Raw genomic sequence first — 27336 nt, forward strand, 5'->3', positions numbered from 1 at the left:
TCCATCCATCTCCTAGCCATCCCACCCCTCCCTCCATCCATCTCCTAGCCATCCCACCCCTCCCTCCATCCATCTCCTAGCCATCCCACCCCTCCCTCCATCCATCTCCTAGCCATCCCACCCCTCCCTCCATCCATCTCCTAGCCATCCCACCCCTCCCTCCATCCATCTCCTAGCCATCCCACCCCTCCCTCCATCCATCTCCTAGCCATCCCACCCCTCCCTCCATCCATCTCCTAGCCATCCCACCCCTCCCTCCATCCATCTCCTAGCCATCCCACCCCTCCCTCCATCCATCTCCTAGCCATCCCACCCCTCCCTCCATCCATCTCCTAGCCATCCCACCCCTCCCTCCATCCATCTCCTAGCCATCCCACCCCTCCCTCCATCCATCTCCTAGCCATCCCACCCCTCCCTCCATCCATCTCCTAGCCATCCCACCCCTCCCTCCCTCCATCTCCTAGCCATCCCACCCCTCCCTCCCTCCATCTCCTAGCCATCCCACCCCTCCCTCCCTCCATCTCCTAGCCATCCCACCCCTCCCTCCCTCCATCTCCTAGCCATCCCACCCCTCCCTCCATCTCCTAGCCATCCCACCCCTCCCTCCATCCATCTCATAGCCACCCCACCCCTCCATCTCATAGCCATCCCACCCCTCCCTCCATCTCCTAGCCACCCCACCCCTCCCTCCATCTCCTAGCCACCCCACCCCTCCCTCCATCTCCTAGCCACCCCACCCCTCCCTCCATCTCCTAGCCACCCCACCCCTCCCTCCATCTCCTAGCCACCCCACCCCTCCCTCCATCTCCTAGCCACCCCACCCCTCCCTCCATCTCCTAGCCACCCCACCCCTCCCTCCATCTCCTAGCCACCCCACCCCTCCCTCCATCTCCTAGCCACCCCACCCCTCCCTCCATCTCCTAGCCACCCCACCCCTCCCTCCATCTCCTAGCCACCCCACCCCTCCCTCCATCTCCTAGCCACCCCACCCCTCCCTCCATCTCCTAGCCACCCCACCCCTCCCTCCATCTCCTAGCCACCCCACCCCTCCCTCCATCTCCTAGCCACCCCACCCCTCCCTCCATCTCCTAGCCACCCCACCCCTCCCTCCATCTCCTAGCCACCCCACCCCTCCCTCCATCTCCTAGCCACCCCACCCCTCCCTCCATCTCATAGCCACCCCACCCCTCCCTCCATCTCATAGCCATCCTATGCATCTTTTATTTACTTCTACTGGGACAACTGTGACTTTTAAATGCACATGGAATAAACTTGGAATTTCTCAACACCACGGATCAAAATTTGGACACATTGTCAATTTTCGGTAATCCGATGACAAATTAATGGCCAGCAATCAGTTAAACAGTCGGTTTGGTTAAAATTTATCTGATGATTATGTCAATTTTCACAGCTGCCTGCAAGAACAAGCCTATGTAAAGAAAGAATCCATCCCCTTTCTGCAGCAATAAGTCTTGAGAGTGACAAAGTTAGGGAAAGTTTGTTATTTAAGGCTTATTTAATAAAGATTCCTTTCAAGTAGCGCCCAAGTGTCTCCATGATATGGCCACAACTAAGGAAGTCTGAGTCATTAGAGGCTGGTTGAGAAATATAACACAGATTTATGAATGTGCTCTCTCCAGTAAAATTGACAATTAAAATTCCGGACTCCAGCATGTATGTACATCCTGTGCTGCACCCCATCCTTAAGCATTTCCCAAAGCGGTTGGCAGGTAGGAGAAGAGGTTACAAAAATGTTATTACAGATGGGAAACCTTTGAATAACAGTGATACATATTTAATAATATACAAATATCACAAGTCATTTCAGAAAAATAAACACAAAAGAGAATAGGTTAAAAAAATACTTAATTGCGGAACCAAATATTAAGCTGCTGACACTTGCATAGTACAAGATCATTCAGAATAGGTGGTTCAGGCGGCCTGGATGACAGCCATTTATATGGGTTATTAGGCAGCAAAGGAGTCTGTCTGTCTACGCCAAACTGGCATTGAATGAGGGCCAAAAAGTTGCAAGAAAGCTTTTACTTCTCTCGCTCTCATTCTGTCATTTTAACCAGATTTTTCTTTGAATTTTTAAAGATACTTCTATTGCTAGAATATTAATGCGCAATTTCTGCCAATAAGAAAATTCAGTGTCTAAGGTCTGAAATAATTTAGAAGTCTAGTATGGGGGTCTCAATTAAATTAAGGGTCTAGCATCCGTATTCTGGATACATTTTGGGGTCTAAATCGTGTTCTGAATTGTGCTGCTTTTTTTCGTATTACTCGTTAGCAGCTTTTTTCTTTTTATTATTAATTGGCAGGGGTTACCTGAGAGGGGCATTTTTTTCTGCAGACATTGGGAAACATTGGTCCAATGGCCCTTTTACACGGGACAATTATCCTTCAGAATCGTTCAAATTCCTGCACTCCCGTGGGAATTTGAACGATAATCGTTCCATGCAAGCGCATGCAACGACCGAACGACAGTCGGAATCCAAACCGGCCGTGAGCATGAGGCCTTGAGGAGGGCACGTAGATGTGAGTGAGGAGATTTTTAAGGCCATTCATGCTCCTCTGGGAAATATGCAAATAGAGAAAATGAAACAATACCTCTGCAGCGCCACCTATTGGCTAGTCATTGAAAAAATGCTAGTGTGAGTGTAACAATAAAAATCAATGTATTTGAATTGCTGTGATGTACCGTGTATTATACACATGCGTAAGACGCACTTCAGGTACGCTTGCGTGAGCCTGGCCAAAACAGCAGTCGTTAACTTCTGAATGACTGTATGCCTGTTTATTGTGAATGGGAGCAGCTCCCCAGCTACTCAGCCTTCATGCAGATGACGCTATGAGTGATACTTGCTCCTGTGTGACAGCACAGCCAGCATCACTTGAATGAGCTGCTGGGCATTGCTTGCCCGACAGCTTGTCCCATGTAAATTGACAAATCAGTAATACTGAAAATTAGTGTGCAAGACTCTAACCCCTTAAGAATGTGGTCTAGTTTGTTACTTAAAAGGAGTATTCCGGGCATTTAAAAAGAGAGGGTGTCACATTTTTCTGTTACATATTTTTTCTTTTTCACTTTGTCACAATCTGTATTTAAAAAAAAAATAAAAAATAAAAAAAACACAAAGAAAACACAACAACAGCTTATCGGCAGGGCGCCTTCTCCCCTACAACCCACAGTGATCACCTCTTCCCCCCCAAGCTGGTGTCTTCTGATTGCAAAACTGCTGCGTGTACGAAGTGGAAATCTCCATACACTACACAGTGGCTGTAGTTGGTGTTGCAGACCAAGTCTCATTCACTCAAATGGGGCTGGGCCTGCAGTACCAGTCCAGGCCACTGCACAATGTATGGAGCTGTCTGCAAATGGAGATGTTTTGCTGCCAGAAGCAAATACCCCCGTCGATCTGTGCTGTCTTTAGGATGGGTCATCAATTGCTAGAGTTGAGACAACCCTTTTAAGTATATAGCCCTTTACTTCGTAGTCAAATAATCAGTTGTCCATCAGCTAAACTGTGTATTTACTGGCTGCCTTTGCAATGTGCAACCTATGCGGTCACATGAAGTGATGTCTTTTTTAAGAACATGAAACTGCAGTTCTCATCTTATTTTTGCAGTGCCTATTGCCGTGGCTATCATGCTACATGAGTACCGCATGATTGATGTACGGAAGTTGTGTGTGCTGTAAAGAGGCATGGGGGTAGCCAAAGTACACACAGTCATAGGATGGCATGCCAGGTCGAGTCATGCCCTGAAATCAGTGTGGGCTTTTCTCTGTACTGTGTCCATGGGGCTTTGAAAATACGAGCCTGAACATGGCAATACAAAAGTTACCAGAGCGGGTAGTAAGCTTCACGTGCAGGAGATGTGCGTCTGTTAAGACTTCAAGTAGAAGAATTTATGGCTAAGGGCTTATTCAGACGGGCATATATTGGTCGGGTTTTCACGGCCGGACGATATACGTTGTCCCTCTCTGTAATAACCTCCAGGTCAATTATCCAAAAAAAATTACCCTTTTTTAGTCATCTAACATGTATGAAGCAGCTGTCTGGTGGTCACACTCACTCCCCAACTTGCTGTATCATAAGTTGTCTGGGCAAAGATATATAAAAAAACAAAACTTTCGTGTTTCAGATATCTCTTGTTTTTGGAGAGCTCTACTTCAGCTGACAAGGTTTTTTTCCCCCTTTAAATAGTTGCATATACTCAAATTTTGCTACTGATGTCAATTATAACAAGTCTCTTCTACCTACAAAGGTCTAATGATAAGAGGGTGTAACATGCTCTTGACAGTTTGTGTCTTTTTCCTATGTACAGTACCATTTTATGCCACCCGCATCCATTAAAAAGCAAAAGGTGAAGCGTCAGCACATGTATGAAGCAATCCAGACTCTGCAGAAGGTCCGGGGTTTATGATCGCTTTCTTGTAAAAATCTCAGCTGCAAACCTCTCACTTGTATCAGCCACTCTAAACAGCGATGTCACCAAGCCATGGTTGTGTAATGTGACATGTTTATCCCTAAACCTAGATTTCACATTCAACCTGGGCCCTGAAGCCTTCAAAGTATTATAGAAGGGTCTTTTAACATACCTTTTAACTTTTCAGGAAAGGGAAGAGGGACAGGTAAGAGGGCACTTTTCTATGCCCCACCCCCAACCAGTCCCTGGCTCTGGCCACACCCAATCCCCACCATTGTCCACACCAAATCTAATCAAGAGGAGATGCTTTTAGATGTGGCACTCAAAATTTTAACACGTTCCCTAGTTGGATGATTAAATTATGCATGTCAAATGCCCGTGATGTAGCACGCCACAGATAATTATGCCTAAACGAATAGGTTAATAAAACAATTACAATACTCTAAATATATATTCTTGTAATCAATAATAGTAGAACCGTTCTTAACAGAACCAACATCATAACACGAGTAAAGCATCAGAACTAGAGATGAGCGAGCAGGCTCGGATAATGCAGTTCATCTAGCGAGCATCGCTGTTCTTGTGTAACTGCATTCTCATCCGAGTAGGCTACTCGCCATACTGCGCCCCCCTATAGTAATAGCCATACCACCTCCCCATAGTAATGAATAGCTATACTGCCCCATAGTAATACATTGCCACACCGCCCCACTGTAGTAATAGCCATACTGCCCTCCCCTATAGTATTAGCCACACTGCCCCCCACCCCCGTAGTAATAAATAGCCATACCGCCACCCCCCTATAGTAAGTGCCATACCACACCCCATAGTAATAAATAATCATAACCCCCCGCCCCCTCCACCATAGTAATAAATATATGTTCCTACAGGAGCACAGGAGGTCTATCAATAATGTTTCCTTGTAGCCATACAGTCCCTTTGTAGCCATAATGCCCCATAGTAAAATAATAAACTTACTCACCTCCCCCACGGTGCTTTCTTGTCTCTTCCGGCCAATACCCTGCAGAACGACGCAGGTGATGTGATACTATCATCACATCGCCTGCACCACATAGAAGGTGCAGGCAGCAGAGCCAGCAGCACCTAAAGTGATGAAAGGATTATGCTGGGCGCTGGAAAAAGAAGCGGACGGGACATGCAGAAGGCAGTCCGGGATGGCAGGACAGCGGTTTAAAACCAGAACTGTCTCACCAGACCCGGGATGGTTGGGGGCCTGCCTATGTATTACTATTATTACAAAATCGTACAGATGTACATAAATATAAATAATGAAGGTTCCTGGAAAAAGGAAAATAGTATTTGCCATTGTAAAATATTTGAATGAGCAAGCTTCCTGCAAAACGCTCATAATAGCACACAATGCCCGCACTGATTGTTTAGAGCGCGGCCATAATTCTGTGTTATATATAGAAATCAACAAAGGCTTATTTCAGTAATGACGTTTGCATATATTAACAAAACCTAACAACCGCAAATATTTATCACTCCGACCAACCAAACTGTAATACAGATGTGATCGATGAAACAAAGTGGAGTCAGGCGACGACCTTCATGTGCAAATGTGACCCAAAAGTGCAGAAAACCATCCAAGGCAAGAAGCTCTGCACAATACATCAACTCAGCACGGAATCTGAATAGACATATCTATTTAGGGATCATGCTAAAATTACTGGACTGTATATAAAGGGGTCGTCTCATCCATATACCCCCCCCCCTCTCTGATGGTCAGAAGCCCCAAGGAGGAGTATAGACAAGGGTTGCCTTCATCAGACTTCTACTCATCTTAAAACTAAAGATTTAAGTCCCTTAAGACTGGCTTTTAGGTAAAACTGGCAGTGGCCGATGGCAACGTCTTGTATTTCAAGATTTTCATGCGTGTGCCACAACTCGCTCTTGGGCGACATGTCATGAATGATGTCACGCACATGCAGGCAATCCCTCAGTGTGGCTCATGTGCAAAAAAATACAGGATACAAGACGGCCAGAACTGGTGATGCCAATCAACACACTAAGAGAAGTCTGGACCAGAGAAGTAGGTGATCCGTGCCATCGGATGTCCCACCCAACATTAGCATGCTGCACAAAAGGAGCTTGTAACTGCAGGCACATCTCGCGCTGATTTCAATGCAGTTACAAGCGCCGGCCACTACTTTCGCTCTGACCTCTGTGTATTTGCAGCACCGACAGAGACAGACTCCAATTGGTCAACTATTGATGACCTATCCTAAGGTCATCAATAGTATTCTCCCTGGAAAACCCCTTTAAAGATTATATATTGCTATCCAGAGATATGTTCAAGAAAATAAAAAGTACCATTTTAATTAGCAACAGGTCTCACATCTTACAATACATTAGGTTAAGATTACAGAAATTGACGGAACGGACTTCCTTTAACTTGTAGTGCACCAAATATTGCACTTAAAGAAAAAAAAAGCCTCTGTAGAGTTTGGAGACAGCAGTCACACCATAAAGCGTCAGTGTGCAGCACGGGGCTTAGTTTAGATCTTTACCAAAACAGCAATTAATCCCTAGACTCAAGCAATGAGCTCACATGTCACATGTTATTTGTGGAGGAACAGTTGTGTGTTTGCTTTCTCGTGTGTATTTATTTTCCTTTGTAAAACAAGCATTCCGTATGTGCCGTCTGCTTCACAGTTGCAGTATTACTCCCTTCTTCCTAATGGCCTACAATACTCCCTACGCCAACTTCGTGCTCTCCACAAGGAGAAGCAGTATCCCTCCCTCCTCAACGCTCTTCCTTCCGAATCATTCTTAAAATAGCAGTCTGGAAACGATTAAAGGATATGCTACAATAGATTTAAGGATTAGGAAGTGTCATCTCAGGGTGGAAGAACAGGTAACCACCCGTCTTCAAATGCATGTAACAGAGCAAAATCTCACACAACTGGGATATTAGTAAACTTGTACTAGTTCTTTATTTTGCACTTCATTTCAGAAATTAAAGTGTACCCCAATTTTCAACAAGTTTTCTAAAATATAGCAACTTTACCTTACTTATTCTTTTCAGGTCTGTAAGTTCTGATTTTCAGGTGTTCTTCTCCTATTTTTCTGTTGCCCTGCTGATTGCAATCCACTTTTAGGCAGGGGGCGTGTAGCAAGCCTAGTATTCTGCCAGTAGTTCACTGTCCTGCACTTCCCCGCCCTGACTTCCCATGCTCAAATGGTACAATCTGTGGTTCAATCAGCAAGGAGCAGTATCTCAATGCCCACCCCTCTGCTCTCTCAGGCATGCGGGCCAAATGGTGAGCAAACACAATATAACATGTGTCCACACACACACTTCAATGAGAGGCAGAGATTGTGAAGATTGTTATCACAAGGTCTGCGGATGTGTCAGCCTACAACCTCTGCGTTCATGGGAGTGCCCCTGTAAAAATAGCTCCTCCTACCATTGCTAAGAAAACGTCCCTGTCTCCTTGTTACTACAGAAGCTCTGTACCTAATAACAGACAGTGGATTGCAGAGAAGCTGGAAGGGAGACCCCTAGTGACCGCTACTTCAAACGTTATTTACATTGGTAAAGCACTAACATTTTTTATGCAACTATATTACAGAAATTATTAGACTTACACAAACTAGTAGATGAGCAGGAGTGGTCCAAAACGTTATTGCCTCTTTAATGCAGCTCTGGCGGATGAAACCTGTAAAACGCGTCTAATGTGCTATACAAGTCCATTTTAAAACGCCAAAACAATATGGTAGATTGAGGAAAATGTCTAAATAACTAGTTATCTATTCCCCCAGTTTTAGACTAAGAATGCTATAGCATAATATTAGCACCTTATTTCAATTTATGACTCACTTACAAAAGAGTTTCCTTCTTTAGGATTCCTCAAGGATCAAACCACGAACTTTACAATAATATTGGAAGAAATGGTACATGGTCAAGTCAGTGATCTAATTTGTGCATTTTTATACCTGAAATATATGGCAACCCCTTGGTACTTACCATCCCACTGTATCAAACCTATTATGACTTTCTACGCTTGCTGTCTGACAGCATTCTTCCGTTAAGGGCTCCTTCACACGAACGTATGGTCACAGCATACCACACGAGCAGATTTTGAGCTTCGTGCGCAGTACCAATCTGCCATGATGTTGCTGCCACATTAAGCGAAACAGGCATGTAACAGAGATCGTAGCATGTTCTATCTTGGCACATATTATGCACACATACCAAGAAAGTGCATGGCGATTGGATGGCGTGCAACAAGTAATGTCACTGCATAATTGCTGCATGCCACGCGACAGCCTCATGCGGGCGGCGCGCATCCAATTACGCTTGTGTAAGTCTTTTTAAGTGGAAATAGTGATTCCAAGGCAGAAGCTGAGTTTTTACTAGACCAGAACATAAAATTATTTTATCACATGAATAATGTGCGCTGGAAAACCAGCTTTGATGCGTTCCCTTCATTGTCCTGTGGGACAATAACTTGTTTCCTGGTTCCCAGCATAATGTCTGACTCGTAGAAGAGCACCTGCACTTTTCTGGAGAGTTAAAAAGATCCGTCAGAGTGGAGTCAGACAATTACTGCTTGGGGAAATCTGGCAGGAAAGGGAAGGTGAATTGGAAGCATACATACACTTTTTTCCATATAAAAATCCTGTTTACAGTAGTGACAGGCCCAAAATTAATTGGGATTTTACAATGTATATGTCCTAAAGCCTAGAAGGGGAACCGTGAAATAGTGATCATTTACTAATCAACCTGGCTACTTGACCTGCCATAATTAGGAGCATCTTAGACTCTACAAAGGAAAGCTTTGGTTATGTTCAAGTATACTGACTATATAGTACTCTTTTCTTCTTCCTCGCAACACCTGGCTGACCTAAACATGGTACCAAACTTTTTTTTTCCTTTTTAACTTTTATACTTTTCTAAACTGAAGGGACATGTAATCCAGCCTAAAGAAACAGAGAGGAGACACAGATTAGATATTAGAAAAAACTTCCTGACAGTGAGGGCGATCAATGAGTTGCCACAGGAGGTGGTGAGTTCTCCTTTAATGGAAGTCTTCAAACAAGCCGATGACCCTGGAGGTCCCTTCCAACTCTACCATTCTATGAACAACAGTCAAGTTTTTATATACATGTAAGAGAACAATGTCACGTACTTTAAAAAACTGAACACTACAAGGTTTACAACTTAAAGATGTAATCTTACATATAAAAAGGGTGCAAACACATATATAGAATGAACACAGTTTGGCAGACTGTGATCCAATTCTGCATACAAACTGCGAGGAAAGGAGACAACCTGTTAGGCCATGTCACCAAAACGACGGCCATTTTAGATTCAATGGGCAGGTAGGTGTGCGATTTATCAAACCGACAGAGAATTCCACCAGAAAAACAAGAATGTGCTTCATTTTAAAATATTTTTATTCATTCTGATGTTAAGATAGTGTTTTTTTTTTAATTACAGGCAAGGTGAATGACTTATCTGAAGCAGAACATCTTCAGATCATCCTCATGTCAGATATTGTAGTATCTGCAATTTGTACAGATGCCATTTAGATGTTGGGTGTTGAGTGAAAGCTACTGGGATGATATGTGCATTTTGTTCACCTAACAAACAATGACCTTAAGACGTTCAGCTTGAGATAACGGCATCATTCACATTGACGGTAATGAAGAAAAATCACTGTGTCACCATGAGAACAAAAAGTTATGTGAAAATTAAGCATGCCATTGTTTTTCTGGTGAACTTGTACGCCAGTTTAATATATCAGATACCTACCTTCCTATTAGAAAAATTTGAGTTGAATCCAAGATGACGGCATTCAAAATGGCCATCATTTTGGTGACATGGCCTAACAGGTTTCCTCCTTCCCCTGCAGCTTGTATGAAAAACTGGATCACAGTCTGTCAAACAGTTTTCATTCCATGTGTTTCCACACTTTTGCAATATCCCGTACACTCCAAATATAATGTAAATCAACCGTAACCTTGTCAAATGGACACCAAAGTGGAATCCATTTCACTAATGACCACCATGAATGGTTCCATTCGTATCCGTTCAGGGGTTCCACCATAAAGCTGTGTTTAGGCACCTGCGACATAACAACCAGATGGAAAAAACACCGTGGGACCACTTCCTTCCAGGATACGATGAATTCTCTATACAACATTGCAGACGGGTTACAGGTCATCAGAAGGGTTGTGTTGTAAACCACTTTCTCCATGTACGGTATTATGAAGTATTGTTTGCTTGCATGGCCTACAGATCTCACATACCGCATCCAACTTGTTTCTTTGATTACAACAGCCTCTAAAGAGCTGGGAAATACATCGGACATCTACCATTATGCATTCTTTATAGAAAGGCTACATTCATTCATATTCTGGCACTGTCACCTTCTGTTACATCACCACAATATGGAGAAGATGCCGCCACTGCATATTTGGCCTGGGGCCATCCACAATGCCAGTTTCGTCTGACAGAAGTCAGACATCGGTTTTAATGGGGACAATAATCCTCTGCCGATTCAACAGCAGCTTACAAGCCAAAGTAAATGCGTGATATAAGTGAGTCAAAAGTGGTGGTTTATGCATTCCGTAAAGACACTATTTAAAAGGGGTCATTGGATCTTGCAAACTGGAGATAGTCATTGACTTCTACGGGAGAGTTCTGTGCTGTGGTTACTATGCAGGGAGAGGGAGAAAGTGAGCTGTGACCATCACCTATTGTGAATGGAGGATCCTGTGTTATCTATAGACTGGCTGGGGCTACAAGGAGACTTTGTAGTGCGATTTTCCAGTTCTAGGGTGCTTTTACACGGAACGATTACTGTCCGGATTCCCGTAATTCAGCAAGAATCGTAACAATTATCATTTAGGGTAAATGCATGCAGCGAAAGAATGAAGAAAAACTGAATGACATATCGTTCTTGTAAACAGCAGAATGACTGAGTGCTTACTGCGAATGAAGGTGGACGGCCCAGAACAATCCCTGGCCGCTCCACCTCCATTCAGTCATCAATGCCGGTTCCTGTGTAAAAGCACAGGAACGATTATTGCTGGGATGAGCTGTCAGGCATCTGTTGCACCCTTATCTATTGAGTGACTGCTACAGTTCACAGGAGGGCTCTCAGTTACATGCAATTCATGGCATTTCCCTGTAAAGTGTGTTAATACAAAAAAAAAAAAATTGTACACTGATGCGTTACAGTCATTCGGGCTATGCAGGCATGCTTTTTTTTACATGGACTGATGGTCGGTATAAAAAAATTGCAATGTGTCCCTTTGTGGTCTGATTACTATAATGTCAGTCCCCCATTCACATCAAAGAGTGCATTCAAACAAACACCGGTACTCATGGAAGGCATCTATTTTTCACAGATCATTGCTAAGCAAATGGCAAGAATAAACTTGGGTCTACTTTTATTTGTGCACAAGGAAAAAAGAATGACACATTAAAACTAAAAAGAAAAAAAAAGACAAACACGCAATCCATACGGCTGCAATATGGGCATGCACTTGGAATAAAAGGGCCCCGTTTTCAATTAGCAAAATCAGGCATGCTCGTTTGAATAAGCCCTAAAAGTGTTATGCCCCATTTACACGCAACGCTTATCAGTTAAAATTTGTTTAAACGATGGCTTTTGAGTGATAATCATTGCATGTAAGTGCGCACCCATCTTTCACTTTTCGGCTGAACAATGATTTTTAGTTAACCATAAAATCGATCATTCAGCTGGGGAGTAACAGCAGGGACCACACGCTGTGTTCTCCATGGGAGCAGCTGATTACATTGAATTCAGTTGACAGCCCGCTGCAGCCCATGCGAAGACAATGCAGCCGCATGTAAAGTCCAGACCACATGCTGGGATTTGCAAACATCTGCTGGATACTCATTTACATGCAAATGAAGCTGATAAAGTGCTAAAGGGCACTAGTGCCAATTAGTACTTTATGCAAAGTGATCGCTGGAACTGTCAATCTTTCAATCGTTTGAAAGATTGTCTTTGCGTGTAAATGAGCCTTTACCCTTCATTGTAATCCTGACTGTTATGATAAGACGAATAAATACATATAAACAGATACATAATCCTGATAATGAAAATGAAAAAAAGAAAGAAAAAAAACCTGAAAATTCCTACAAAAATGTGTTTAACAAACAAAGACTTGATTTAAAGCACACACAAAAAAACTGCCATTTTCTGATTACACAATCTCTTTAAATCAATGGTCCTACAATGCAGTTTCAGCTCATACTGCAATCAGACATTTGTAACAGCATTCCCTTTTCGGATCACGCATGGTCATGTCAACAGAGCACAGATCACACTTTGTTCTTTCTTCTCAAACAGTAACGTAATTTCACCCGCTTGATAAAACCGAAATCCTTTGAAGGCAATATATTTTTATACAAATCAAGCATAGACTTCACCTTTAAAAACCAAACGTATGAAAACCGAAGAACTTCAGACTCCCCAAAACCAGGTCAACAATGGCGGAGATCAGTCTGAAAATATATCCCAATTTGTTCACATTGCTTATCAAAAGGAGTCAGACTGTAATGAGGAATCCAGGTAATTGGTACAAAGTGGACAATGTCCTGGGGTGGCCTGGTGTCAGCACAACCGTGCAGGTTTATTTCTGTAATATAAGACTGAGGCCAAGGATTTCACTCTATTCCCAAACATCAAAGAGAAATCTTAAACTATTGCGACTTGATAATAACGATGTATTAAGAGCAGAGTTTAACTTTGTAACAGAGATGCCCCCGCTAAACCCTCAATCAGGAATCCCTTTTAGAAGTGGATGTTTCTATCAGCCACTAAGCCACGTATATACATAACAGTGACTACTTCGTGCCCAAACGTTCAATCACTAACTAATGAGGCAAGTTGTTCAAGGATTCTATTAATAACTGGGAATGAAAACCACTGTGCTCAATGAAGAATTATTTCTATACCATCATATGCTACCCTTGGCGCAGCCTTTTTCAAACCACCAGCAGCAGCAAGGTACCTAGAAAGTGAATGCCGGGGCTGTAGAGTTGGTAAGCTAAAAGGGCCAACTCGGGCTCCTATTTAGTCACATTCCGGCTCCTTCCCAAAATTGCTCATGTAATAATTAGTAATAATGACAAAATGACTATTAAAATGGCAACACTGGGTTTATTATATTAACATACACGCAAAAAAAAAAAAATCAATCAAGCTCCTAGAAGAAGTTGTCGCTTTGCTGCAAAACTCGGCATGTAGTTAAATCTCAGGAGGATATACAAAATTAGAGTTGTGGTGTGATTAGATGAATGGTCTTGCCACCTGCGACCTTAAAAGGGGTTCCACCTTTGGCCTATAAAAACGCTCTCAAAGGCTACTTGTGTGTAGAAGATCTCTTTTTCCACTTGTGTAGAGCTGGTTAACCACTAGACATGCCTCTACCAGGCTCAGTTATAGCAAATGTGAACCGAAATGCTGCAGGAACCTGTATGCATACATGCCCGCCAGTATCACATCTTGTATCCAAGCTAGAGACGGTACAACTGGGTACTAGAGCCTCCATGCCCACCCATATCACATCTTGTATCCAAGCTAGAAGCAGCCCAACAGGGTACTAGAGCCTCCATGCTCACCCATACCACATCTTGTATCCAAGCTAGAAGCTGCCCAACAGGGTACTAGAGCCTCCATGCTCACCCATATCACATCTTGTATCCAAGCTAGAAGCAGCCCAACAGGGTACTAGAGCCTCCATGCTCACCCATACCACATCTTGTATCCAAGCTAGAAGCTGCCCAACAGGGTACTAGAGCCTCCATGCTCACCCATATCACATCTTGTATCCAAGCTAGAAGCAGCCCAACAGGGTACTAGAGCCTCCATGTCCACCCATATCACATCTTGTATCCAAGCTAGAAGCAGCCCAACAGGGTACTAGAGCCTCCATGCCCACCCATATCACATCTTGTATCCAAGCTAGAAGCAGCCCAAAAGGGTACTAGAGCCTCCATGCTCACCCATACCACATCTTGTATCCAAGCTAGAAGCTGCCCAACAGGGTACTAGAGCCTCCATGCTCACCCATATCACATCTTGTATCCAAGCTAGAAGCAGCCCAACAGGGTACTAGAGCCTCCATGCCCACCCATATCACATCTTGTATCCAAGCTAGAAGCTGCCCAACAGGGTACTAGAGCCTCCATGCTCACCCATATCACATCTTGTATCCAAGCTAGAAGCAGCCTAACAGGGTACTAGAGCCTCCATGTCCACCCATATCACATCTTGTATCCAAGCTAGGAGCAGCCCAACAGGGTACTAGAGCCTCCCTTCAGTTTTCCACAATACAATCACAGAGCAAAAGGATAATGTAACATTGATATAAGTGATTACAATATCAAAGTTCCACCTTCTAGGTGCTTTATGAAATTTTATACACTCGTAAAAAAAAATACATTTTTTTATTCTGAAGTCAGGGTTGGAGGTGGTACACTTCTACTGACTCTGGCTGAAAACAAAACGGATGCCGACTCCATGGTGTCAACTTCAGAGCCCTGGAGAATGCTATGGATTATGTTGAGCTCTGGGGACCAAATGGATGCCATCAGAGGATGGTTGGAACGTTACATCAAGACTCTTTATATTATTCTTCTCTTTGGTGGACCTGAAAAAAGAAGATGCCTCTACTGTGTTGTTTTTGTGCCCAGTCTGTATACATGAGCATGTGTAAATTTAAACTTATTCAAATGCCAAGTTCATGTTGCGAAAAACATATAAAAAAAGACTGAAGAAAAAAAACAAAACAAAAAAAAAAACAATCCTTTATCTCAATAGATTTCATTAATAAAACTTCATCCCGAACAGATTCTTCTTTGTCCAAACAGGTCTGCAAGTTTCACTACAACATAATTTAATTTATTGCTCTGGTGAAACTCCATCATCGTACAGTGCTCACGTGCATGAGATGACTCCGAGGCATGTTTGATCAAATTTAATCCATTTTGGTAATTGAACACTACCATAAGAGGACAATTACATGGGAGGTCACAAGGTGTTTATACATATTTACGACGCAGGTCACCTTACTAGATGGGGAATACTTAAACAAGGCAAAGAAAGCGTGAAGTAATTGTAAAGTGAAGAACAGCCGATACCCTAAAAAGGCAGACCCAGCCAATAATTGCATATTTTATTCCAAAGGCCGTTCCAATTTGTGGTATATTTATTTTTCATAGACTGTTAGGTTTAAATCTGTAAAGCTAATAAAAAGACAAGCCATGCAGTAGGTTATATATAGAGTCAGTTTTATACATTGACCTGGAATAAAAAATGCAAAGGAACTACTCAATAAGAGACCTGGGTGGTACGGTAGGGAGTCACATTAGGTCCAAAGTGCTGGTGGCTCTGAGGCCTTAAATCTGGGAATATTGCCAAAAGGACAAACAAAACCATAATTTGAGTATTCTATAATGGGCCGTAAAAACATATTTCTCATGTGTTACTGGCAGCTCCCCAACATGCCACTTGAGAACAAAAATTTCTGCCACACAAGGTCTAATCTGGGCCACACATTTATTCAACAGCGAGTCACATGCTATGTTACTTGTGTGACCCTTGGCAACCTTGGCAACAAATCTTAAGTGCAAGCTGATAAAATATGAGAAATCATCTTGTAACAATCACAGAAGCATGTTAGGGTACTATTAAATTGTCACAAGTGAATATACATGAAACTGTATACCGGAAGGGAAATCTCTATGCAATCCGCCGCATGAATAAATTAGGCGCATCTCTGGACTCTGTGCGCCAGACAGTCAAATCAGTTTCTGGTATAAACTTGCTGGACCGTGGGAGGAAGACCTGACGATTTTCAAAGAATTAGCAAGTGCAGCATAAAAAAAAGGCTCAAATGTTTGCACACGTGTATGTCATAGTGTGTAAAGGCACTCTCTAGAATTTGGAGCTTATCATCTAAGGGACAGTTGGCTTCCCCAACCAAACAGCAGATGATGGTATATTCTATCGATATGCAACTACTTACTGAGGTGGAAAAACTTTAGGCCGGTGACACATCAGAATATTTTGGCTGTGTTTCTGTGTCCATAATAGACAGGTGTCCTGGCCTGATTGCTGGTCTCTAGTACCGAACTCTAAGCGCCATAGATTCCTACGATGCTTAGAGCTTGGGTCAGGAGACTCACAGTCCGGCAAGGACATGTGTCTATTATGGATGCAAAAATGTGGTCGATGTATCACCCACAAGTAAAAATGCTAAAAAAAAAAAATGTCCACCCTTGAATACCATTTCTTTTCTTCATCTACATAGGTCCAACATTCTTGGCCATGTAATCTAATTTAAAGTCAAGGTTTTTTTTTCCTTTGATGCCATTATAATACAGAATTGTTATATATTAAGTTCCTGAAAATATTATTAATTAAGAATATTTAATAAAAGGTATATTTTAACTAAGGATTAATGATTTGTAATGACTGACTGATTGAAACAAGAGACTTCTGTACATTTATTTGCTTCTATGAGGTCCTGAAAATATTACTTCAACTTGTGTTAATGCAGATCTTGACATGACAAAACAAAAAAACTTAAAAAAAAAAAAAACTACACTAAATGAAAAACTCCCGTAATTATATAATGCCACATGGATTACTCTATAGGAGCATGCAGAAGGAGACTTCTAAATTAAGTTTCATTGGTTAGGCCAAAAGGTGACTTATTTCCCATGGAACTACTTTCCCTGACTGAGTAGTTTAGCTGTCACCACAATTGTGGACACTCCACAAGTTATAGGTGAAGGGAAATGTAGTTCAAGAATACAGTAATGAATACGGAAAATGTCAAATATTATAACGTTCAGCTAGAGAAGCCATATGAGCGCTATGTGAGATGATTTTTCACTTTTACGGAACTCTATACGATCTGTAGTTATAAAGTTCTTTATCTTGACATCTCAAGATTCATCAATGATTCTTGCGACTGTTGATCTTGGCCATGACCACTTAATACTAATGGCTCTGTTAACTGATCATTGGGTTTTCAGGTCCCCAATGTTTTTGTTCACGTTTTTCTGTTCTATTGTACCCAATAAAAACGACTCTTGGGGAACTTTTAGACAAGCAGATTTATCATTTGAGCGAGTGACGTCATCGTGCAGCCTATCATTTGAGCGAGTGACGTCATCGTGCAGCCTATCATTTGAGCGAGTGACGTGATCGTGCAGCCTATCATTTGAGCGAGTGACGTCATCGTGCAGCCTATCATTTGAGCGAGTGACGTCATCGTGCAGCCTATCATTTGAGCGAGTGACGTCATCGTGCAGCCTATTTAGACAGGGAGATGCAACGTTGGTTCGTTTAGTCTTTCACATTCGCTGTACAAGTGAATGAGCCAACGATGATTTTTAGGTCTGCATAAAATGGATGAGCGAAAAGCAAAACAATCATTTGTTGTCCGGTCATGGGTTTGCTTTTAGACTGAACGATTATCATCGTACATTTTCACTCGTTTGAACAAATTTTGAACAATAAATTGTTTTGTCTAAAAACACTTCTGGTCTGTAATCTCATTTACTCTCCCCGGTGCTGCCCCTCATTGTGATTTGTGGCTCATGAGCCCCTCCTCCTCCGGCTTCACATATATTCTCAGACCCTACAACAGTTCATAAAAACCACAGGAATCATTGGGTGGTGAACAATCACAGCCCTTTCTGATATAGCCATATTGCTTCAAAAAGCCTATTTAAGGAGGCCTTCACACATGCAATAATCACACGATACGAGAGTAAGTGAAAACGCAGAATTATGAAACCAATGATTTTCAATGACTTCATTCCCATTTGTGGGGGAACTCCCCCCCCCCCCCAAAAAAAACCCGCATTATGTCCTATCTTTCTGCGTTCTACGATTTTTTTTACCCCTTGTTTCCCTATGGAGCCTCCTTTTATTGCATCGTAACGCACTAACTTGCTATTTTTGTGCGATGTCATGCATTTTTAACATTAGAAACCCCTATTGACTTTAGCATGAGAAAATCGCAGGCGGCACCGATGCAAGATTATTTTCAGGAAAAAAGCATCGCCGACGAGCAACAAAAAGAGAAAAAAAAATCTGAGGAATAAAGACGCGATTTTGCTGTGATTGTCAATATGGAGGAGCCCAAAAGGGGTTGTCTCACAATGGGTTTTACCCGTCATGTAGACACCACAGTTGTGACAGAAATGAATGGCAGCAGGTGACCATGCGCACCTCCACTCCATTCACTTCAATAGGTCCTCCGGAGTCAGCCAACTTACCTGTCTCCAAGCAGTCCCACTGAAGTAAGTGGAGCACATACATGGCCACGCTCTTCAGGACCAGCAGTAGTATTAGTATAACCGGTAAAACATTTAATGTAACAACACTTTTAACTACTGCTTAAATTAGTGAGGACTTTTCTACTGTATAACGTATTACAGTTCATCCATTTTTTTGACAATCACAGGGTTCTTATCCCCACTATTTCTAATTAAGAATTAAAAAAAAAGGATGTGTCCTATCATCATTGATTGTTTAAAAACAGAAGCTTTGATACCAGTTAGAACAAAGGCCAACAATGGTTGGCGCCCTTCGCACCGCAGAGCGTATGACCGAGTATAGCAGACTGCCCCCTTTCAAAAAGCTTTGCTGTCTGCAACCTAATGGGGTTCCCTATTGTGTGCCTGGAGTTCCCAGATTTCCACATATGTAATGTATACTGAAAGTTCCAACGCGGCTGCTCTTCAGAACTGAACGCCTCCTTTCTCTTTGAAGCTCCGACTATGAATAGCTGTCAAAAGCAACAATCAGCTTTACAGCACAATGCATTTAATATATGACAGATGAAAGAAAATAAAGCCAGACTTGGCTATAAATTCCTGCGCTCAGACACACACACGGAATACCTGCTTTTACTTTTTCAACAAGACGGGTTCTAGCGTGATGAATTAATGACAGGAGCTGCATTTATAGATCCCAACAACGCTGGCATTGTAAATCTCTGTTGAGCCATGCAGCGGAAAAAGAAGTTGGGTTATGCAACGAAAGCGAACTTCGCAGTCCAACCGAATGGTGTTTTCATATTAAAACGCTGACGCTTCCACATGTCAGATAACACAAGAGCTCAGTGCCTCTGCTTTGATCAGGTTCCGTCAAGCTACTCATTAGATAGCATCAAGTCGGTATTTCAAAAGACGCATAGAGAGAGGATGGTGGGAGGGAAGACATAAGTACTTCAAAGTAGCCCAACTCTAAACACTGCGCTGCAGAGAAATCCAGATTTTCTCAAATTTTGATGTTTCAATTATATTCCTGTGATAGTTTGTCAGGAAAGTAAAAACAGATGTACAAGAAGTCAAAGTGTTTCGTAATCATCACAAGTCTGAGCATACGGGGAAAAAAAAAATCATTAAGGGAACATTCGCACGGCACGCTGTGTAATTATGTATGTCAGGGGTTTCCGGGAGGGCTGACGAAAACAGCAGAGTGATGGAAACCCACAACGGAACCATTCACTTGCATTAGTCAAACGAACACCACTTTAGTGTCCGTTGTACAAGGTTTCCGTTGTATTTGGAGTATTAGAAGAGCGTAGTCGACTACATTATTCTATTCATGAAGTAGAACGTAAAAACAGATCCCTTAAAAAACGGACATCGCAGCGGTGACAGAAACCCTTCACGTAATCACAGAGCATTTTAAATAAGGCCACGCCAATCTCACATGAGCACATGCTACTGTACCAATCTTCCATAGACTGAATTGTGCCTCTCACATGATGTGTGCCCAAAAAAAAAAAAAAAATCATGGCATGTTTTATCTTGGTGCAAACCCGGTTGTGCGAGTCTGGCCTAAGGCTGTGTGAACGGCCCCTCAGAAACACAAGTAGGAATCCCAAAGAGGAACCAATGTCCTTAGCTTACAATAGGAGGTGTACATTGAATATTAAAGTCAAGACGCTTGTTGTATCAGAGGTTTCTTAGACCGTAACCGCTCATTACTATGAACATGTGATGTGAACCAAAGTATTTGAAGATCATGAATTAAAGGAGGTTTAAAAAGGATTTCATGTAATGGCAGGAAAGAATCTAGGAACCTGTATAACGATTGCAGAATACTGGGTCTCAAACGTCAGTTTAAAAAAAGTAGACAGTTTTTGATTTATCTATTTGGTCAAAAGCAAAAATTGTCAACTACAAGATAAATGCAATTCAGCTACAGGTCACAAGATTGCATGCGACCTAAAGGGAACCCAATAGCAGAATTTGGTATTGTAAGCCAAGGTCAGCTCTGCAATACTGACAGTGCTCCGTTTTCTGCAGTCATTTTTGGTTAGCCAGATAAATAAAGGCATACTTCAGTAATCGAAGCTCAAAGTTCTCCCGCGCCGTATGTAAATGAGACAGAGTCGCCCAGTGGGTGTGCCAGACCGTCTCAACTAAAAGCCTGTTAATCCCCAAAGCCCACCCCTCTTGCCTCCTCCAACCCACGTAGCACTGCCAAGTCTTGAGCGAAGGAGAAAGCAAGAGTGTGGAGGAAATCAAAGGGAATGTCAGAGGCTTGAGTCCCAGGTATATAGCCACAACTCAAACAGCCTTGAGAAGAGTTATAGAAAGTTGGTGGTAGAGGTGACGCTAGCAGGTAAACCCACCAATGTTGGTCGGACTAGGTATGCGGAAAAAAAAGCTGGTATCTTGGTGCAACTCTTCAATACAAAGTAGTGAGACAATAGAATAAAATATCCAACTTCTCCTTTATTTAGTGCATTAAAAGCCAGCAAAAAGATATGCATTTTGGGACGGACCCCTTTATCAGTCATGCTGGAAAAATACATCACTCTGACTGCAGGTATGGCCCTAAAAGTACTGGTTACACCAGGAGCAGAGAGGACCGGGGCTGTAACACCAGAAGGTAAGTGAAAGTAGACTTCCTCTTTTCTTCTAGTGTCTCAACCCCGGTTCTCTCCGCTCCTGGTGTCACCAGCACTTTTGAGTCCATACCTTTGCAGTCTCGTGTGAGCGTGGTGTAGTCTTTGGCCAGCGCATGCGCAGATGAGCTATACAAAATGGGACAGTTCATCTGTGCATGCGCCAGCTGATGACTTCTCTTCTCCATTTACATACGGCACAGGGGATTTTGTTTTTTTAGCACCAATTACTGAGGCCTTCTTTTATTATCAGACGAACCAAAAAGACTTTAGAAAACTGAGCACTGTCAGTATCGCTCTTGGCTTACATTACTAAAATCTGCTGACAGCTTCCCTTTAATGTATTCCTTTGGATTGCAGCTGCAGCTTCATAGTTAAAATCAATCAGTTGCTCCACAAAAAGTCTTCATGTATCCGAGGTCTAAAGAGGTAGTGAGATGGGATGAGATTAGAAAAGAAGGGTTCGCTAACAAAACACAGTGCCATTCTTGTCCATGGACGGTGTCTGAATGATCGTGAACGATAGACAAAGGGCATGGACAGGAATAGCACTGTTTCCAGATAAAAGCAGACCCTCTTTCTATTTTTAAGTGGCTCGGATTTTGGTCCAGCCAAAGTAACTTTCAACAATACAAACAGTAAAAACTTCACGAATCAACAAGCAAAATCGTCAGCCTCGTAAGCATCGAAAGCAGTCTTCAAAAAGAAAGTTGTAATAATCCCCAGTTGGGTGTATTTCTCATTACTATGGCTAGAATGACAGGGAAATATAATTGAGTTGACATCTGCACTCACCTCTACATGCTGGCATGTCTGAATGAGCTTGGCTAACAGCATTTCCATCTCCGTGTTCCTTTTGATGAGGCTGGTGAGGTTATTTTCCAAGCTTTGCTGTAAAAACGCGAAAACACAGGACAGTTACCAATCTGTGAAACAATTAGGTTTAGAACTGTGCAGTACACAAGGGAGAAAAGCAAAAAAGTTTAAACCATGGAACAGAAAAACAAAAATAGCATGCCGATCTATCAAATAACTCATACCAGCGGTGCCTAGTGGAACCCATTGACTATAATGGGTTCTGTTGGATTTGCGTCATGATGTCCGTCATTTTGATAGAAACCTTAGAGTGAGGCTTCTCATGGAAAAGTACAAGTGCTCAGCTGAGTCTGGCAATGCCAAAGAGATCAATGGAGCGGTAGTATGCACCACTGTTCCATTCATATGGAAGCACTCAGTTCCACTATTGTCACAATTAGGCGGGTCCCATCAATTGGGTTTCCACTGATTAGATCATAAACTATCCTATAGACAGGCGATACGTTGTTTTGGTAGCACAACCACTTTAACTTAGAGTGGATTTACATGGGCCGACTTTATTTTAATAGTTGCTCGAAACAGTAAAACATACAAACGACTATTTATGTGTTTTTATACAGAATGATTGGTGTGGTGTGCACTTTGTTCACTTGTTCCTGTGGTCACTGAATCGCTCACCTCCCCGCAAAGTTAATGGCTAGTCATTGAAAGACAGAATTATTGCCTGTTAACACCAGATGATAAACAAATCAATCAATGACTTTTTTAGGTGAGCCGAAAGAAAGCCACTAGTGAAGAAATTCTCGCTCGTCACTTGGTTGGTGGGCGAATTTACATGGAATAACCATCACCTACAACATCTCTATCGAGTGACTATTTGGACGATTGTTGTCATCTGTAAAGCCAACTTTACAGTTTCAGTCATTCATAAAACACAATGAACACAGTCTGTCCACAGATATTAGACCTTTACAGATTTCTTCGAGACTCATCGACAATCTAATCTTAACTGGGGTTGCCTAAGGCCTCATGCCCACGGGGAAAGTCAGGCCCGCTACGGATTCTCCATGGAGAATCTGCAGCGGGTCCCTCCTGCCCCGCGGACATGAGCTCTGAAAATAAGAATAAATCAAAATAAACTTACCTCCCGCCCGCCAGGATACTTCCTCCGCTGCCGCGTCATCTTCTCTGCGTCGCGGCCGGATCTTCTTTCTTCGGCCCGGCGGATGCGCAGGATGACGTCGGTGACATGCCCCGCGCATGCGCTGGCCCGAAGCAAAATGACCCGGCCGCGACTGAGAGAAGATGGCGCCGCGGCAAAGAGAAGAAACGGAGCGGGTGAGTAAAATCTGATTTTTGTCTCCCGCGGATCCGGACGGCTTCCATAGGCTTCAATAGAAGCCCGCGGGAGACCCGCACGAAAATGGAGCATGGTCCAGATTTTTTCATGCTCCATTTATTTTTAAAATCACTTTTATTGACCATCCGCGGGTATTTATCTACCCGCGGGTGGTCAATGCATCCCTATGGGGCGCGGATCCGCGGGCAGGAGAAGAGTTAAAATCCGCTGCGGATTTTAATTCTTCTTTTGCCCGTGGACATGAGGCCTAATAGTTGACTTTATCTGGTCGAAACTTTGGTTCCCCAGATAAGACTGCCTGGTGATGATGTCTTCTCTCCTATCCTCCACTGAAGCAGCATGCTATTTTGATCATGGCCAACGGGAATGTTAATGAGGGAGCTAGAGAAACGGTTAACCAAATGAGCTTTCAAAACGACAGCTACATTTTTTACTACTTATTAGGGTTTCAACTAGAGATGAGCGAGCATACTCACTAAGGCACATTACTCGAGCAAGTAGTGCCTTATTCGAGTACCTGCCCACTCGTCTCTAAAGATTCGGATGCCGGCAGAGGGCAGGGAGCGGCGGGGGAGAGCAGGGAGGAACGGAGGGGAGATCTCTCTCGCTTGAGTAGTTTGCCTTATCAAGTATGCGCGTTCATCTCTAGTTTCAATATATGAGGGTTTCCAGTGTTACACATCTCACCCTTACACCTCCAAGTTTCCACATTCACCGTTTTTTCTGTGCATATTTTATCAATCAATAAAACTAAAAAATTGTTGCAGTAAGACTGGTTCAAAAATAGTAATAATCTCTATTGCAAAATGCTTACATTTTAAAACAGTTTTCCAGGGAAATAAAATTGATGGCCAATCCTCAGGATAGGTTGATCGGCCTAGCTAATCAGCTGATCGGGTGCTCGCTGTCAGCGCCACAACAAACAGGGAAACTGAGAGGCAGCTGATGCTCTGACCACGTGCAGTGGCAGCTGCTTGTAACTGCATGCACAGCTCTCATTACTGCACCTGCAGGTACAAGAACGGGCCACTATACAGGGATCAGAACTAACTGTTCTCCTCCGTTCCTGTGTGTTGTGGCGTTGACAGCGGACACCCTGTAAGCTAATTGGACGGGGTAAGGAGCGGCATACTGAGTAGTTGATTGGCTGAGTATTTCCCTAAAAACCCCTATAATGAAAGGTTTTTAGGCGCTGCTCACACGGACAACATTTGTAACACAACCTTGATAACGATGATGCAATTTATTTTCACTGCCAAATCATTGTGTGTAGAGCATTCTTATGGACAGTATAAAAGCAAATTCATAAACCAAATTTATAGGTCATGCAGGAAGGAATTTCATTATATGATAGCAGACGACACCGGATACTTAAATATAAACGACCTACTTTGGTTTTATTATGGCAGTGACAGGTGGTGAAATATATTGCATGTTATAATATCACGTCATAGCTTATTACCCTTGTCATACGAACATGTAAAATAAATCCGAAATGTATAAATACTTGAGAGCGGGTTATAAAAGAATATTGCAAGAGAAGTAATTGTCTACTTCTTTTATTATAAGTCTTCCATAAAAAGCAGACTTATGAAACGTACGAGAAGAGCATTGAGGCTGTAAATCCTTCTCAGTTTACCTGCTGCAACCAAGAGCGACTTGACTATATTAGAGAATTACTTGTACAGAATTCAGGTTACATATATGGTAAGCACTTTAAGAAAGTCAACTGAGTCTGTTGTATCTGCTATGGAGAATGTCCGTATGACTCCTAAACGTATCATGTCTCTTATATGATACATTTAACTACATTTTATGAAATATATATCTTATTCCAGGAGGTTAAGAAAATGTTATATGACTTTTCTAGTAATTATATCAATAAGGATCTTTCCATAGAACTGAAAACAATCTAATCCTCAATTGCAAAAATACAGAGTGTAGTCAAATAGATGGATCCAGCGCTAGATCTCAATACTGGTGTCCTATAGAGATGAGCGAGCACCCAAATGCTCGGGTCCACGTTATTAGAGTCGAGCTTTTCGTAAAATTCGAGAGCTCTACTCGAGTAACGAACCCCATTGACTACAATGGGAGACTCGAGCATTTTTGTATGTGGGACACCCAGTCCCTCCCTCTCTCTCTCTCTCTCTTCTTCCTGCCCGACAAAAATTTTACTAATGACGCGTGGTGCGGCGGGGAGGGGCCAAAACAGGCACGTCACAGCGGGGAGGAACCAAAAAACAGGGCAGGGTTGAACACGGCTTGATGCTCGTTCGAGTAATGAGCACCATCGAGTACGCTAATACTCGAACGAGCATCAAGCTCGGCAGAGTATGTTCGCTCAACTCTGTGTCCTATATTGAAACAACAATAGTGTACTTGAATAGCAAAGCATGGATGTGAAACACTGCACAGAGATGGTATGGTACACGGATTTCAATATTTATTGTGGCCCCTGTAAAAAAAGAGTATAACCAAACTGCAAAGTTTAAGAGCAGCATGTGAGAAGCAGAAGTCCGCTTTCTGCATCACTCCCGAGTCATGGCTAACAAAAATACATGATGCTATAGCAAGCGTTCAGATTTTCTATGGAACCTTCATCTGGCTTAATGTTTCATTAAGCCGGACAAAGGGTTCATAGAAGATCCAAAAGCTTGCTATAACATAATGTATTTTTGTTAGCCATTAAAAGGTATCATATCTACAGGATTACGTGGTTTCTTTTACGGAGATGAATCACATTTTGCTCTACTGGCTAACACGGTACCAAACTCTTTTTTTAGTTTTTTCTAGACTATCAATGCGGCTCGGTACTTGGATCTTCTGTAGATGATAGCTGATGACTTCCTGGATGATCTGCCCATATTGTAGTAGGGGTAAACTACTTTGAAAACGTTTCCTTACTTCAGTCATAGCAGCGGTCCCATGAGACTTAAGGCCCATTCAGACACAACGATTATAATCGTTGTGTCTAAATATGCCCATCTTTCAGTTTTCTGCCGAACAACGGTTTTCAGTTCTGCTTGAAAACCATTGTTTGGCAGAACAGCTGATAAGCAAGACCGGACGTCTGTGTTCTGCCCGGTAAGAGCTGATTACAGCTGCTAACATTGTATCAGCTGTTCTCAGCTGTCAGCCTTGCCAGCAGATCAAAGCGAAAGTAATCAGGAAACAGTGGGAGGTCTGTTCCCCGATTACAGTTTCCGGCAGCTCACAGGCTGCTACTTAATACTAATAAGCATTAGTGCCAAGTAGTAGTTTATGCAAAATGATCGCTAAAAACCATCTAAATGCACCCTTAGAGAGAGACAGGAAAGTGGATTTCTGCTTCTCACTTGTTACTCTTCAACTTTACAATTGGGTTTTACTCTTTAACAGGGGCCTCAACATACAACTCAAATCCAGGTTCCAGGGCCCCAGGCTACCGTTGTGTAGCACATCCAAGTCTTCCTATTCAACTACGCCATTGTTATTTCCCTATAGCACACCAGTATTGAGATCAGTCTTTGTCTATACCCTGTGTAGGGGTCCTCTCAATGTGTGCATACAGTCCCAGAGATTGGCATATTTTAACATTACCTGTGAACAAACCTATAGAACAGCATAATGTCTCCTGAGATAAATTAAAAGAACATTTGGTATTTTATAGACCAGAGACATTCCCCTGGGAATATGGGGTTGTGGTTTATGCTGTTTATTAGGATTTAACAACCACATAATAGTTCCAAAAGTGGTGCGGCAAGCAAAATAATTATAATAAACCAGTCATTCTC

The 27336-nt window shown here is 42.6% G+C and overlaps 1 protein-coding gene across 3 annotated transcripts in view; it reads right to left on the bottom strand.

Moving 5' to 3' along the window:
- Positions 1-27336, bottom strand: part of MID1 (midline 1) — a 412445-nt gene that overhangs the window by 66757 nt on the left and 318352 nt on the right. For all 3 annotated transcript variants that reach the window (XM_066599936.1, XM_066599933.1, XM_066599935.1), the window contains exon 3: positions 22180-22275. In XM_066599936.1, coding sequence (XP_066456033.1) covers positions 22180-22275 — 96 coding nt within the window. The remainder of the gene's footprint in view (positions 1-22179; positions 22276-27336) is intronic.

Source organism: Eleutherodactylus coqui, chromosome 4 (assembly GCF_035609145.1).
Source record: "Eleutherodactylus coqui strain aEleCoq1 chromosome 4, aEleCoq1.hap1, whole genome shotgun sequence".
Lineage (NCBI taxonomy): Eukaryota > Metazoa > Chordata > Amphibia > Anura > Eleutherodactylidae > Eleutherodactylus > Eleutherodactylus coqui.